Below are 14656 nucleotides of genomic sequence, written 5' to 3'. Positions count from 1 at the left end.
CATCATTATCATTCATATCATTCACATCATTATCATTCATATCATTCATATCATTATCATTCATATCATTCACATCATTATCATTCATATCATTCACATCGTTATCATTCACATCATTATCGTTCATATCATTCACATCATTATCATTCACATCATTATCATTCATATCATTATCGTTCATATCATTCACATCGTTATCATTCACATAATTATCATTCATATCATTCACATCATTATCATTCATATCATTATCATCATATCGTTCACATCATTATCATTCATATCATTCACATCATTATCATTAATATCATTCACATCCTTCGCATCATTATCATTCATATCATTCACATCATTATCATTCATATAATTCACATCATTATCATTCACATCATTATCATTAATATCATTCACATTATTATCATTCATATCATTCACATCATTATCATTCATATCATTCACATCATTATCATTCATATCATTTACATCATTATATCATTCATATCATTCATATCAATCGCATTTATCAATTTACACATAACCTGTACAGATATGAAACAGTATATGGATATGCGTAATACAGGGAGCAGGTTGTTAGTGGCCTGGTGGAACCAGCCTGATTGCCCCGTTTACCAGACTGTTTCACTTGATGAATCAGTCTGGCCTTTCTCCAATAGATGGCCATTTGCAATAAGTTAGAATCGGTCCAATCAGCATCCTCTCAGAAACAGAAGGTGGATCTAGGACAAAATCACACGTTGCCAAACACTGTGCTTTGAATTAGGCCTTCCTCTGATTGGTTGAAGGTGATTCAAACGCACACAAGTTAGTTTTGAATAATGCCCTTCATTACAGACATATGCTCAAAATGTTTCAATGAAGAGGAATGCCAGACTGATATGTGAAGTGAAATAGGTCAGGATGGTTCCACCAGGCTAGGTAGTTACCATGACAAAGGTCAGGATGGTTCTACCAGGCTAGGTAGTTACCATGACAAAGGTCAGGATGGTTCCACCAGGCTAGGTAGTTACCATGACAAAGGTCAGGATGGTTCCACCAGGCTAGGTAGTTACCATGACAAAGGTCAGGATGGTTCCACCAGGCTAGGTAGTTACCATGACAAAGGTCAGGATGGTTCCACCAGGCTAGGTAGTTACCATGACAAAGGTCAGGATGGTTCCACCAGGCTAGGTAGTTACCATGACAAAGGTCTGGATGGTTCCACCAGGCTAGGTTGTTACCATGACAAAGGTCAGGATGGTTCCACCAGGCTAGGTTGTTACCATGACAAAAGGTCAGGATAATTCCACCAGGCTAGGTTGTTACCATGACAAAGGTCATGATGGTTCCACCAAGCTAGGTAGTTACCATAACAAAGGTCAGGATGGTTCCACCAGGCTAGGTAGTTACCATGACAAAGGTCAGGATTGTTCTACCAGGCTAGGTAGTTACCATGACAAAAGTCAGGATGGTTCCACCAGGCTAGGTTGTTAATAATAATAATAAATAATATGCCATTTAGCAGACGCTTTTATCCAAAGCGACTTACAGTCGTGCGTGCATACATTTTTGTGTATGGGTGGTCCCGGGGATCAAACCCACTACCTTGGCGTTACAAGCGCCGTGCTCTACCAGCTGAGCTACAGAGGACCACTGTTACCACTTGTTACCATGACAAAGGTCAGGATGGTTCCACCAAGCTAGGTTGTTACCATGACAAAGGTCAGGATGGTCCCACCAGGCTAGGTTGTTACCATGACAAAGGAGTATCCAGTCCAGAGGGATTCCCAGTCACCAGGACAGTCTGGGAGCTGGGCGGTCTGGCTGTGGATGGCAATGGCATTGGAGCTGCCCTCACACACTGAACACCTAATCACAAACACCAACAGTAGCATATTGTCATTTCAGTGAAACATGTCAGAATAAAGAAAACTGCAGAGGCCTTGTATTTTAAGGTGTGTGAGTTAGTGTGTGTGTGTGTTAGTGTGTGTGTGTTAGTGTGTTTGTGTGTGTGTTTGTTAGTATTTGTGCGTTAGTGTGTGTGAGTTAGTGTGTGTGAGTTAGTGTGTGTGAGTTAGTGTGTGTGTGTTAGTGTGTGTGTGTTAGTGTGTGTGTTAATTTGTGTGTTAGTGTGTGTGTTAGTGTGTGAGTTATTGTGTGTGTGAGTTAGTGTGTGTGTGTGTTAGTGTTTGTGTGTGTTAGTGTTTGTGTGTTAGTGTGTGTGTTAGTGTGTTAGTGTGTTAGTTTGTGTGTGTTAGTGTGTGTGTGTGTTAGTGTGTGTGTGTTAGTGTGTGTTAGTGTGTGTGAGTTAGTGTGTGTGAGTTAGTGTTTGTGAGTTAGTGTGTGTGTGTTAGTGTGTGTGAATTAGTGTGTGTTAGTGTGTGTTAGTGTGTGTGTTATTGTGTTAGTTTGTGTTAGTGTGTATTAGTGTGTGTGTTATTGTGTTAGTTTGTGCTAGTGTGTGTGTTATTGTGTTAGTGTGTGTTAGTGTGTGTTATCGTGTTAGTGTGTGTTAGTGTGTGTTAGTGTGTGTGTTAGTGTGTTAGTGTGTGTTAGTGTGTTAGTGTGTGTGTTATTGTGTTAGTGTGTGTTAGTGTGTGTTAGTGTGTGTTAGTGTGTGTGTTATTGTGTTAGTGTGTGTTAGTGTGTGTTAGTGTGTGTTAGTGTCTGTTAGTGTGTTAGTGTGTGTTAGTGTGTGTGTTATTGTGTTAGTGTGTGTTAGTGGGTGTTAGTGTGTGTTAGTGGGTGTTAGTGTGTGTGTTATTGTGTTAGTGTGTGTTAGTGTGTGTTAGTGTGTGTTAGTGTGTGTGTTATTGTGTTAGTGTGTGTTAGTGTGTGTTAGTGTGTGTTAGTGTGTGTGTTATTGTGTTAGTGTGTGTGTTATTATGTTAGTGTGTGTTAGTGTGTGTTAGTGTGTGTTAGTGTGTGTTAGTGTGTGTATTATTGTGTTAGTGTGTGTTAGTGTGTGTTAGTGTGTGTTAGTATGTGTGTTATTGTGTTAGTGTGTGTTAGTGTGTGTTAGTGTGTGTTAGTGTGTGTGTTATTGTGTTAGTGTGTGTTAGTGTGTGTTAGTGTGTGTTAGTGTGTGTTAGTGTGGGTTAGTGTGTGTGTTATTGTGTTAGTGTGTGTTAGTGTGTGTTAGTGTGTGTTAGTGTGTGTTGGTGTGTGTGTTATTGTGTTAGTGTGTGTTAGTGTGTGTTAGTGTGTGTGTTATTGTGTTAGTGTGTGTTAGTGTGTGTTAGTGTGTGTTAGTGTGTGTGTTATTGTGTTAGTGTGTGTTAGTGTGTGTTAGTGTGTGTTAGTGTGTGTTAGTGTGTGTTAGTGTGTGTTAGTGTGTGTGTTATTGTGTTAGTGTGTGTTAGTGTGTGTTAGTGTGTGTTAGTGTGTGTGTTATTGTGTTAGTGCGTGTTAGTGTGTGTGTTATTGTGTTAGTGTGTGTTAGTGTGTGTTAGTAGTGTGTGTTATTGTGTGTTAGTGTGTTGTTAGTGTGTGTTAGTGTGTGTTAGTGTGTGTTTAGTGTGTGTTTAGTGTGTGTGTTATTGTGTTAGTGTGTGTTAGTGTGTGTGTTATTGTGTTAGTATGTGTTAGTGTGTGTTAGTGTGTTAGTGTGTGTGTTATTGTGTTAGTGTGTGTTAGTGTGTGTTAGTGTGTGTTAGTGTGTGTGTTATTGTGTTAGTGCGTGTTAGTGTGTGTGTTATTGTGTTAGTGTGTGTTAGTGTGTGTTAGTGTGTGTGTTATTGTGTGTTAGTGTGTGTTAGTGTGTGTTAGTGTGTGTTAGTGTGTGTTAGTGTGTGTTAGTGTGTGTGTTATTGTGTTAGTGTGTGTTAGTGTGTGTGTTATTGTGTTAGTATGTGTTAGTGTGTTTTAGTGTGTTAGTGTGTGTGTTATTGTGTTAGTGTGTGTTAGTGTGTGTTAGTGTGTGTTAGTGTGTGTTAGTGTGTGTTAGTGTGTGTGTTATTGTGTTAGTGTGTGTTAGTGTGTGTTAGTGTGTGTGTTATTGTGTTAGTGTGTGTTAGTGTGTGTTAGTGTGTGTGTTATTGTGTTAGTGTGTGTTAGTGTGTGTTAGTGTGTGTTAGTGTGTGTTAGTGTGTGTGTTATTGTGTTAGTGTGTGTGTTATTGTGTTAGTGTGTGTTAGTGTGTGTGTTATTGTGTTAGTGTGTGTGTTATTGTGTTAGTGTGTGTGTTATTGTGTTAGTGTGTGTTAGTGTGTGTGTTAGTGTGTGTTAGTGTGTGTGTTATTGTGTTATTGTGTTAGTGTGTGTGTTATTGTGTTAGTGTGTGTTAGTGTGTGTGTTATTGTGTTAGTGTGTGTTAGTGTGTGTTAGTGTGTGTGTTATTGTGTTAGTGTGTGTTAGTGTGTGTTAGTGTGTGTGTTATTGTGTTAGTGTGTGTTAGTGTGTGTTAGTGTGTGTTAGTGTATGTTAGTGTGTGTGTTATTGTGTTAGTGTGTGTGTTATTGTGTTAGTGTGTGTTAGTGTGTGTGTTATTGTGTTAGTGTGTGTGTTATTGTGTTAGTGTGTGTGTTATTGTGTTAGTGTGTGTTAGTGTGTGTGTTAGTGTGTGTTAGTGTGTGTGTTATTGTGTTAGTGTGTGTGTTATTGTGTTAGTGTGTGTTAGTGTGTGTTAGTGTGTGTTATTGTGTTAGTGTGTGTGTTATTGTGTTAGTGTGTGTGTTCTTGTGTTATTGTGTTAGTGTGTGTGTTATTGTGTTATTGTGTTAGTGTGTGTTAGTGTGTGTGTTATTGTGTTATTGTGTTAGTGTGTGTGTTATTGTGTTAGTGTGTGTTAGTGTGTGTGTTATTGTGTTAGTGTGTGTGTTGTGTGTGTTAGTGTGTGTTAGTGTGTGTGTTATTGTGTTAGTGTGTGTTAGTGTGTGTTAGTGTGTGTTAGTGTGTGTGTTATTGTGTTAGTGTGTGTGTTATTGTGTTAGTGTGTGTGTTATTGTGTTAGTGTGTGTTAGTGTGTGTTAGTGTGTGTGTTATTGTGTTAGTGTGTGTTAGTGTGTGTGTTATTGTGTTAGTGTGTGTGTTATTGTGTTAGTGTGTGTTATTGTGTGTGTTATTGTGTTAGTGTGTGTGTTATTGTGTTAGTGTGTGTTAGTGTGTGTGTTATTGTGTTAGTGTGTGTTAGTGTGTGTGTTATTGTGTTATTGTGTTAGTGTGTGTGTTATTGTGTTATTGTGTTAGTGTGTGTGTTATTGTGTTATTGTGTTAGTGTGTGTGTTATTGTGTTATTGTGTTAGTGTGTGTGTTATTGTGTTATTGTGTTAGTGTGTGTGTTATTGTGTTATTGTGTTAGTGTGTGTGTGTCCCTCCTCTCTGTACCTGCTAATGTAGCTGCTTATCTTGTCTCCTCTGATCAGGTTCATGCTGCGTGGCATGGGCTTCTCCGTGGACAGCCAATAGGAGTAGTCGTTGCGGGCGGCGTAGCGACAGGTGTTGTCCGTGTCACAGAACAGGAAGGGCATGGTGGAGAAACGAGGCAGGCAGCTGCCAATGGAGCCTGGGGGACAGTGGTGAGGTCATCAAAGAAGGACAACGTCAAGCTAGAGAAACAGGTCTGGTGAGCTAACGTCACAATTTTAGCACCTCATTCACCCAATCCCAAATTCAGCCTTATCCTGGCCCTGAGACACTTGTGTAGATCTGAAGTGATTGGATAGGTATTAGCCCATATGGTATTAGCTTCACCTTGCCTGCTGATAGGCTTGGTGGGAATCACACTCTCACAACAATACACCCTCTCACACCTATATACCCTCTTACACCTATACACCCTCTCCAGCATTTGAAATGTTGGTCTAAATAATACATCTGTGCATAATTTATGTTGGTGTTGTGACAGTGTGTGTGTGTGTGTGTGTGTGTGTATGTGTGAGCATAAAGTCTATCAGCACAAGTGAATGTGTGTGTGTGTGCATGTGTGAATGTAAAGTCTACCAGCTCAAGTGTATGTGTGTGTCTCAGATGAATTGATTGTGCGTCTCCGTACTCCATTACCCAGGTCTTGTCCGTGAGCCCTCTCGTTGCCATTGATGAAGAGCAGAGAGTATCCGGAGTAGATGAGGGTGGTGCCTTGGGGGCAGTCAGGCACCCTGATGGTCTGGCCGTGTCGAACCAGCAGGAAACTGTCAGCCAGGCCTGCCGTGCTGCAGCCCTGTGGGCCCCGAGGACCCTGGGGACCCCGAGGACCCTGGTAGCCCAACGGCCCTGCCCGATCAAAAACACTTTGATAAAATACATGTTTTCCAACTGTTCGCCTCTCGTTCAACAAGGTCAACGTTGTAAAAGGATTTGTTCTAGTCAAAGGATAGAAAAAACATGTACAAAGACAAATGTTACCACTTGAATCACAGACAGGTACACACATTCACATAAATTCACATAACTACCTGTCAGTCCTGGCGATCCTTTGTCTCCCTTGCGTCCGGGGAAACCAGGCAGCCCTGGAGGGCTGTGTCCCTGCTGACCCTCAAGGCCTGTGGGGCCTGGCAGGGAAAAGTCCAACTTGATTTTAGCAATGGATTTAGCCAAAGCTATTGATACCCATTGTGCTATCGTTAGCCTGTGGTGCCCGTAGCTAAGACTCATCGTGCTAACGTTAGCCTGTGATGCCCGTAGCTAAGACTCATTGTGCTAACGTTAGCCTGTGGTGCCCGTAGCTAAGACTCATTGTGCTATCGTTAGCCTGTGGTGCCCGTAGCTAAGACTCATCGTGCTAACGTTAGCCTGTGATGCCCGTAGCTAAGACTCATCGTGCTAACATTAGCCTGTGGTGCCCATAGCTAAGACTCATCGTGCTAACATTAGCCTGTGGTGCCCGTAGCTAAGACTCATTGTGCTAACGTTAGCATGTGGTGCTCGTAGCTATAACTCATTGTGCTAACGTTAGCCTGTGGTGCCCGTAGCTAAGACTCATTGTGCTAACGTTAGCCTGTGGTGCCCATAGCTAAGACTCATCGTGCTAACATTAGCCTGTGGTGCCCGTAGCTAAGACTCATTGTGCTAACGTTAGCATGTGGTGCTCGTAGCTATGACTCATTGTGCTAACGTTAGCCTGTAGGTGCCCGTAGCTAAGACTCATTGTGCTAACGCGTTAGCCTGTAGTGCCCGTAGCTAAGACTCATTGTGCTAACGTTAGCCTGTGGTGCCCGTAGCTAAGACTCATTGTGCTAACGTTAGCCTGTGGTGCCCGTAGCTAAGACTCATTGTGCTAACGTTAGCCTGTGGTGCCCGTAGCTAAGACTCATTGTGCTAACGTTAGCCTGTAGTGCCCGTAGCTAAGACTCATTGTGCTAACGTTAGCCTGTGGTGCCCGTAGCTAAGACTCATTGTGCTAACGTTAGCCTGTGGTGCCCGTAGCTAAGACTCATTGTGCTAACGTTAGCCTGTGGTGCCCGTAGCTAAGACTCATTGTGCTAACGTTAGCCTGTGGTGCCCGTAGCTAAGACTCATTGTGCTAACGTTAGCATGTGGTGACCGTAGCTAAGACTCATTGTGCTAACGTTAGCCTGTGGTGCCCGTAGCTATGACTCATTGTGCTAACGTTAGCCTGTGGTGCCCGTAGCTAAGACTCATTGTGCTAACGTTAGCCTGTGGTGCCCGTAGCTAAGACTCATTGTGCTAACGTTAGCATGTGGTGCCCGTAGCTAAGACTAATTGTGCTAACGTTAGCCTGTGGTGCCCGTAGCTAAGACTCATTGTGCTAACGTTAGCATGTGGTGACCGTAGCTAAGACTCATTGTGCTAACGTTAGCCTGTGGTGCCCGTAGCTAAGACATGGCATAGCCTTCACTTTTACCCCACAGAATACTTAATTAGTAAGAAAGAATATGCCATTTGGGTGAAGTGAATCACGGTGGCCATGTGGCTTGTAGTTACAGATAAATAAAGAATACAGAACCTGTTAATCCTGGTTGTCCTGGCGACCCACTGGGACCTGGAGTTCCCTGGTTGCCGGTGCAACCGGGTGGGCCCGGATCCCCCATTTCGTGTCTCACTAGTACAAGCACGTCAAGCCCCGGAACACCTATATATGTGCATAAACAAATCTTTGATTAGGTTTGACTAACTACTTGAGAACAAATTGTGTTAAAGATACCGTTTAGAGTTGCATTGATTAATTCAATATCGACTCAATGGTTTTCAGTGTTGAATGTTGACTGTTAAATGTTGAATTTCCAGTGTTAAATGTACAGATTTCTGTGTTAAATGTTGACTGTGTTAAATGTTGACTGTGTTTATTGTTGAGTTTTCAGTGTTAGATGTTGACAGTTAAATGTTGCCTTTTCAGTGTTAAATGTTGACTTTTCAGTGTTAAATATTTAGTTGTCTGTGTTTAATTTGACAGTGTTAAATATTGAGTTGTCGATGTTTAATTTGACAGTGTTAAATATTGAGTTGTCGGTGTTTAATTTGACAGTGTTAAATATTGAGTTGTCAGTGTTTAATTTGACAGTGTTAAATATTGACCTGGTGGTCCTGGCCGGCCTTTGGATCCATTTGGTCCTTTCGGGCCGGGGTTACAACTAGGATCACCCATATTACCTAAAACAACACAGTGCATCAAGAGACAATGAATCCTCAACTGAATACACACACACAGAGACACGTGCTAGAACCAGAACCAGCGCCCAGAGGTCTTCATGGTCAGGACAAGCGGTTAGAAGAAACTCCTGGCTGTACACATCACTACAGTGTAATGACAGGTTTGGTGTACACATCACTACAGTGTAATGACAGGTTTGGTGTACACATCACTACAGTGTAATGACAGGTTTGGTGTACACATCACTACAGTGTAATGACAGGTTTGGTGTACACATCACTATAGTGTAATGACAGGTTTGGTGTACACATCACTATAATATAATGACAGGTTTGGTGTACACATCACTACAGTGTAATGACAGGTTTGGTGTACACATCACTATAGTGTAATGACAGGTTTGGTGTACACATCACTATAATATAATGACAGGTTTGGTGTACACATCACTACAGTGTAATGACAGGTTTGGTGTACACATCACTACAGTGTAATGACAGGTTTGGTGTACACATCACTACAGTGTAATGACAGGTTTGGTGTACACATCACTACAGTGTAATGACAGGTTTGGTGTACACATCACTATAGTGTAATGACAGGTTTGGTGTACACATCACTATAATATAATGACAGGTTTGTGTACACATCACTACAGTGTAATGACAGGTTTGGTGTACACATCACTACAGTGTAATGACAGGTTTGGTGTACACATCACTACAGTGTAATGACAGGTTTGGTGTACACATCACTACAGTGTAATGACAGGTTTGGTGTACACATCACTACAGTGTAATGACAGGTTTGGTGTACACATCACTACAGTGTAATGACAGGTTTGGTGTACACATCACTACAGTGTAATGACAGGTTTGGTTTCCTGAAGAAAGAAATGCAGAACATTGTGGATAAAATAAGATTACCGGGGCATCCTGGGGGTCCAGAGTGACCTGGTTCACCTATTGGTCCTGGAGGTCCAGCGATGGCTCCTGGTCCCTTGGGGGGGTAGAAAGAAATTCAAGCAACAACTTATAGACTTCAAATTATACACAGCATTACATATAACATCTATCTTTTCCAGCATTCAAGGCATATTCTAACATAAGCAACAATTAGTTGGTCTTGTACTCTTCGGTGGAGTGACTCACCCGTAGCCCTGGAAGTCCGGGGTCCCCTGTTGGCCCGTCGAAGCCTCTGCCGCCTGAAGCGCCCAGGTCTCCCCTGTCCCCTTTACATTCATAGCCTCCAGACCCAGGCAGCCCCCGCGGACCTCGCTGTCCTGTGGACAGAAAGACCCGGTTCAGGTCATTATTTCAATGTTTTGATGTAGAATAGCAATCAGGGTCGGTGGGAATCAGGGGAGAGGTTGAGTTAGGGTCAGAGATAGAGTTTGACTTTACTTAGTCAACTAAGTCGTTGAGTCATAACTATTGAGTTTCCGTTAGTCAGGAATAAGAGTTTGAATGAGTCAGTTTTGAGTCAGTTTGAGTGAATCAGTTAGGGTTGCAAAATTCCGGGAACGTTCAAATAAATTCCATGGTTTTCCAGAAATCCTGGTTCTGGGAATTCTCCAACCGGGATTTCGGGAAAACCAGGGAATTTATTGATAGTTCCTGGAACTTTGCAACCTTAGGGACAATTGTTGATTTAGATCTAGGGATATTGAATCTAAAGGCGTCAGCATGCTTCAGTTGGACTGGCGCCTAGCTGAGAACCGAACGAGTGCGCTCGCATACTCCCTTAAAAGACTGTCACTTAAAAAATGAGAATAAAGTGCCAATAGTACTGTTTGTAAATTTTTAGACGCCATAGCCACTTCCTATTTTTTAATTTTTTAAAATCTAAGATAACTCAAGAAATCTGTTATTCATTTTGACATTTTTGCCAAGGATATCTTAGTCATGTAATTCTACATCTAACTAAGATGATTGGTGCAGTATTTCTCAATAAAACTTTTTGCATGAAAACTAGTCGTCTCTCATTGAATGACAACAAAGACTTGAAGAATCCCTACTGTTGACCAATCACGGGCGAAGGGGCGTATACTTTGGCTACCGACTTCGGCTACCGACTTCGACTAACGACTTCGGCTTGCCTCAAGAAAAATGTTGTGTGCCCGGAAAAACTTTTACAGAAGACCGAAACAAACAAAGACGTCACTAAATGTCGTCGTAATATATGCACAAAGTATTCCTGACTGTTTAGTGTGGGAAGCATGCGGACGCCTTAAGCCTTGACTAAAAAACACTTTCATTATTTTCTTCACCATCCAGAAGTAGGCTTACTCTGTGTCTGGGAAACCCGGCAATAAATAAAATAAATAAATAAAATACTTTCAGTAAAAGAAGGATAGAGATTGAATTCTGAGTTAAGGGTAGAGTTTGTGTCAGCACTAACTGATACATTTTCAGTTAAAGTCACCAGGGCATCCAGGGCTGCCATGGGGACCAGCATCTCCTTTCAGCCCGTTGACACAAACACCACCGAACCCTGGCATCCCGCGAGGACCCTGGGGTCCTTCGTCGCCTCTGGGGCCCTGGTCTCCTGGACACCCTGGGGGCCCCGGAGGAGTGGGGCCAGGGAAACCCGCATCTCCCTTTGGACCTACAGGAAATAAATGATAGCCAATCAAATCAGTTCTAGCCATAAACAGAACCAATGGTACCTAATTAAATTATCTTTGTTAACAATCAAACAAATGTTAGTCAGATAAATCTCTCGTTGTGTTTGTGACAGGTTATGGTAAGCAGTGTATTTCTGAAGGTATAGGAATAATGTCATCAATCAGGGACTCACCTGGCAGTCCATTCTTTCCACGTGGGCCAGGAGTTGACCCTACAATCACTAAAGAGTGAGAAAGACAATACATCTTTAATGATTATTACATCTTGTGCTTCAGAACTTCAGTCAACCTCTGATAAGTGCAAACTCTGTTTAAGTGCAACAAATTCACCAGAGCCAGTTCAAGTAGACTATCTTGCTATCTCTGTATATTTCCATGCTCTGGTTAAGAGCAAGCTATTGTATCAGAAATCAACTGTACTACTATAACTAAAAGAACTGCTCTGAAAGTTCTAGAAGAAGTCAACTTTTTTTGTCATTTTTTTGTCTGTCTTACGTGTCTCTCCCTTCCGACCAGCAGGTCCAGGAATGCCATCGCGACCCTGGTTACCTTTAGGACCATAGGGACCATGAGGGCCAGATAACCCTGGTTGTCCTGTGAAAGGGGACATGGTCAGACACCCCAAACACATAGACACATACTAAGTCATGGACTACATACACTAAAGTATGTGGACACCCCTTCAGTGCCCGACCTCACTAATGCTCTTGTGGCTGAATGGAAGCCAGTCCCCGCATCAATGTTCCAACATCTAGTGGAAAGCCTTCCCAGAAGAGTGGAGGCTGTTATAGCAGCAAAGGGGGAACCAACTCCATATTAATGCCCATGATTTTGGAATGAGATGTTCGACGAGCAGGTGTCCACATACTTTTGAACTTATACATACTGTATTTTCATTGATATATTTCCTGAATAAACCTTAGTAATGTTCTGACCTGGAGCTCCACATGACGCAGGGGGTCCTGGGTGGCCTGGAGGACCATCGGTACCTGGCGGGCCGGCAGGACCTTGGGGTCCTGGATCACAGTGAAGAGAGAGAAATAGAGAGAGACAGAAAAATAGAAAATTACAATCATCATCATCTATCAAAACAACTATCGTAATTTGGGCCCTGTGTTTTGGACATTCATGACCTGGATTTATCCTTCATTGATCTTTCTTCTTATCACTGTCCTCTTTTCTTTTCATGTCAGATGGTCCAGCACCATCCTCAGATAACTGCTTTTTATTTTTGGTCAAATCCTCATTTCTGAAAAAGTTACAAATCCAGGTCGTGAGACATGATAGCCCAAAACACAGACCTCGTCATACTAATCAGTATTTCAGTGGTAATAACCATGATTTCCATGATGTCCTGGGTCTCCTTGGGCTCCAGAGGGTCCTTGGGAGCCTGGATGACCTGCGCAACTAGGAGAGCCTTTCTCTCCTTTGGAGGCATGTCTGTTATACAAGGCTGGCTCGCCCTAGAGAGAGAGAGAGAGAGAGAGAGAGAGAGAGAGAGAGAGAGAGAGAGAGAGAGAGAGAGAGAGAGAGAGAGAGAGAGAGAGAGAGAGAGAGAGCGATCGAACGACAGAGAGAGGATAGTGTTATCGGTGTCAGCTAACAGTCACATTGGTGTTTAAATGGTGACGGTAGTTTTACAGTATTGTGTTGCACAGTGGCAGTGATTTCAATAGCTGGTAATAGACTGTGGTTCTGTTTGTTGATTGCACCTTCTGTCCAGGTGGTCCTGTGTGGCCTGGTTTTGCATAACTGGACCCTCCTTTAGCTCCTTTAGGCCCACATGGACCGGGCCTACCGTCTAGTCCCGGGCCTCCTTGGGAACCCGGGCCTCCCTTTATTCCATGGGGACCTAAGAGATCACATCCCCACAACTCAATGTGGACAGTAAAAACCTATACTCCATGGGGACCTAAAATCATATCCACACAACTCAACATGAACAGTAACAACATCATCAATCGGCTTTTAATTCATTTGAGCCATTTTCAATATGATATCATAAGTTCTTATGCCATGCAGTATGCCAAGCATACAAGAAGACTATTGAATAGTCAAATGTTGTTGTGCTTGTGAGTGTATGCACATCTGTGAGTCTGTGTGTGTGTGTCAGCGGTTGTGTTTGTGTGTGTGTTAGGGTTGGGCGCTATCCAGATTTGAATACCTTCATACCGTTCCTGTACCATGCAGTATTACAGTACAAGGGGCGCTATTTTCTTCCCCCCAAAAAAATATAATAATTTGACGCACAAAACACATTTAGGCAGCAGGGATCTTGATCCAGGAGGGGATTGATTGTCTCTGCTGTAACCAATAAGCTTGATATTGCAAGCTAGCCACATAGCTAGCAAGTTAGAAAACCAAATGCATATCTGGAGCCCTGAGCTGGAGATGATTTATTTGGAACATCTTAGATGGTTAACGTATAGTTATAAGCAGTGGAGTAGCATGCACCCCCTGAGACCCCAAACCAACAACATTTTTTTATAAAAAAAAAATCATACTGTCGTTATTTCAAAATACTCCAGCATACGGTATATACGATATACCACCCAAGCCTAGTGTGTGTCAGTGTGTGTGTGTCAGTGTGTGTGTGTGTTTGTGTCAGTGTGTCAGTGTGTTTGTGTCAGTGTGTCAGTGTGTGTGTGTGTTTGTGTTAGTGTGTCAGTGTGTTTGTGTCAGTGTGTCAGTGTGTCAGTGTGTCATTGTGTTTGTGTAAGTGTGTCAGTGTGTGTGTGTCAGTGTGTCAGTGTGTTTGTGTCAGTGTGTCAGTGTGTTTGTGTCAGTGTGTCAGTGTGTCAGTGTGTCAGTGTGTGTGTGTCAGTGTGTTTGTGTCATTGTGTCAGTGTGTGTGTGTGTGTCAGTGTGTTTGTGTCAGTGTGTCAGTGTGTCAGTGTGTCAGTGTGTGTGTGTCAGCGTGTTTGTGTGTTTGTGTCATTGTGTCAGTGTGTGTGTGTGTCAGTGTGTTTGTGTCATTGTGTCAGTGTGTCAGTGTGTGTGTGTGTCAGTGTGTTTGTGTCAGTGTGTCAGTGTGTCAGTGTGTCAGTGTGTGTGTGTCAGCGTGTTTGTGTGTTTGTGTCAGTGTGTGTGTGTGTGTGTGTGTCAGTGTGTCAGTGTGTTTGTGTCAGTGTGTCAGTGTGTGTGTGTCAGTGTGTCAGTGTGTTTGTGTCAGTGTGTCAGTGTGTCAGTGTGTTTGTGTCAGTGTGTCAGTGTGTGTGTGTGTCAGTGTGTCAGTGTGTGTGTGTGTCAGTGTGTCAGTGTGTCAGTGTGTTTGTGTCAGTGTGTCAGTGTGTTTGTGTCAGTGTGTCAGTGTGTCAGTGTGTTTGTGTGTCAGTGTGTCAGTGTGTGTGTGTCAGTGTGTCAGTGTGTCTGTGTGTGTGTCAGTGTGTGTGTGTCAGTGTGTCAGTGTGTCAGTGTGTCAGTGTGTTTGTGTCAGTGTGTCAGTGTGTTTGTGTCAGTGTGTTTGTGTCAGTGTGTCAGTGTGT

General features: G+C 42.7%; 1 protein-coding gene across 1 annotated transcript in view; it reads right to left on the bottom strand.

Moving 5' to 3' along the window:
* LOC121580629 (collagen alpha-3(IV) chain) overlaps window positions 1–14656 on the bottom strand; it is a 35241-nt gene that overhangs the window by 3244 nt on the left and 17341 nt on the right. Inside the window, exons 6-19 of the mRNA XM_045219815.1 lie at window positions 12884–13023; window positions 12508–12634; window positions 12107–12187; window positions 11667–11765; window positions 11345–11392; window positions 10970–11152; window positions 9697–9827; window positions 9472–9544; window positions 8470–8544; window positions 7901–8026; window positions 6390–6485; window positions 5998–6207; window positions 5323–5500; window positions 1752–1866 (exon numbers count right to left, since the gene is read on the bottom strand). Coding sequence (XP_045075750.1) covers window positions 1752–1866; window positions 5323–5500; window positions 5998–6207; window positions 6390–6485; window positions 7901–8026; window positions 8470–8544; window positions 9472–9544; window positions 9697–9827; window positions 10970–11152; window positions 11345–11392; window positions 11667–11765; window positions 12107–12187; window positions 12508–12634; window positions 12884–13023 — 1682 coding nt within the window. The remainder of the gene's footprint in view (window positions 1–1751; window positions 1867–5322; window positions 5501–5997; window positions 6208–6389; window positions 6486–7900; window positions 8027–8469; window positions 8545–9471; window positions 9545–9696; window positions 9828–10969; window positions 11153–11344; window positions 11393–11666; window positions 11766–12106; window positions 12188–12507; window positions 12635–12883; window positions 13024–14656) is intronic.

The sequence above is a fragment of the Coregonus clupeaformis genome, unplaced genomic scaffold (assembly GCF_020615455.1).
Source record: "Coregonus clupeaformis isolate EN_2021a unplaced genomic scaffold, ASM2061545v1 scaf2771, whole genome shotgun sequence".
Lineage (NCBI taxonomy): Eukaryota > Metazoa > Chordata > Actinopteri > Salmoniformes > Salmonidae > Coregonus > Coregonus clupeaformis.
Note: the sequence above shows the minus strand (reverse complement) of the source record. Positions and strands in the feature narration are given on the sequence as shown.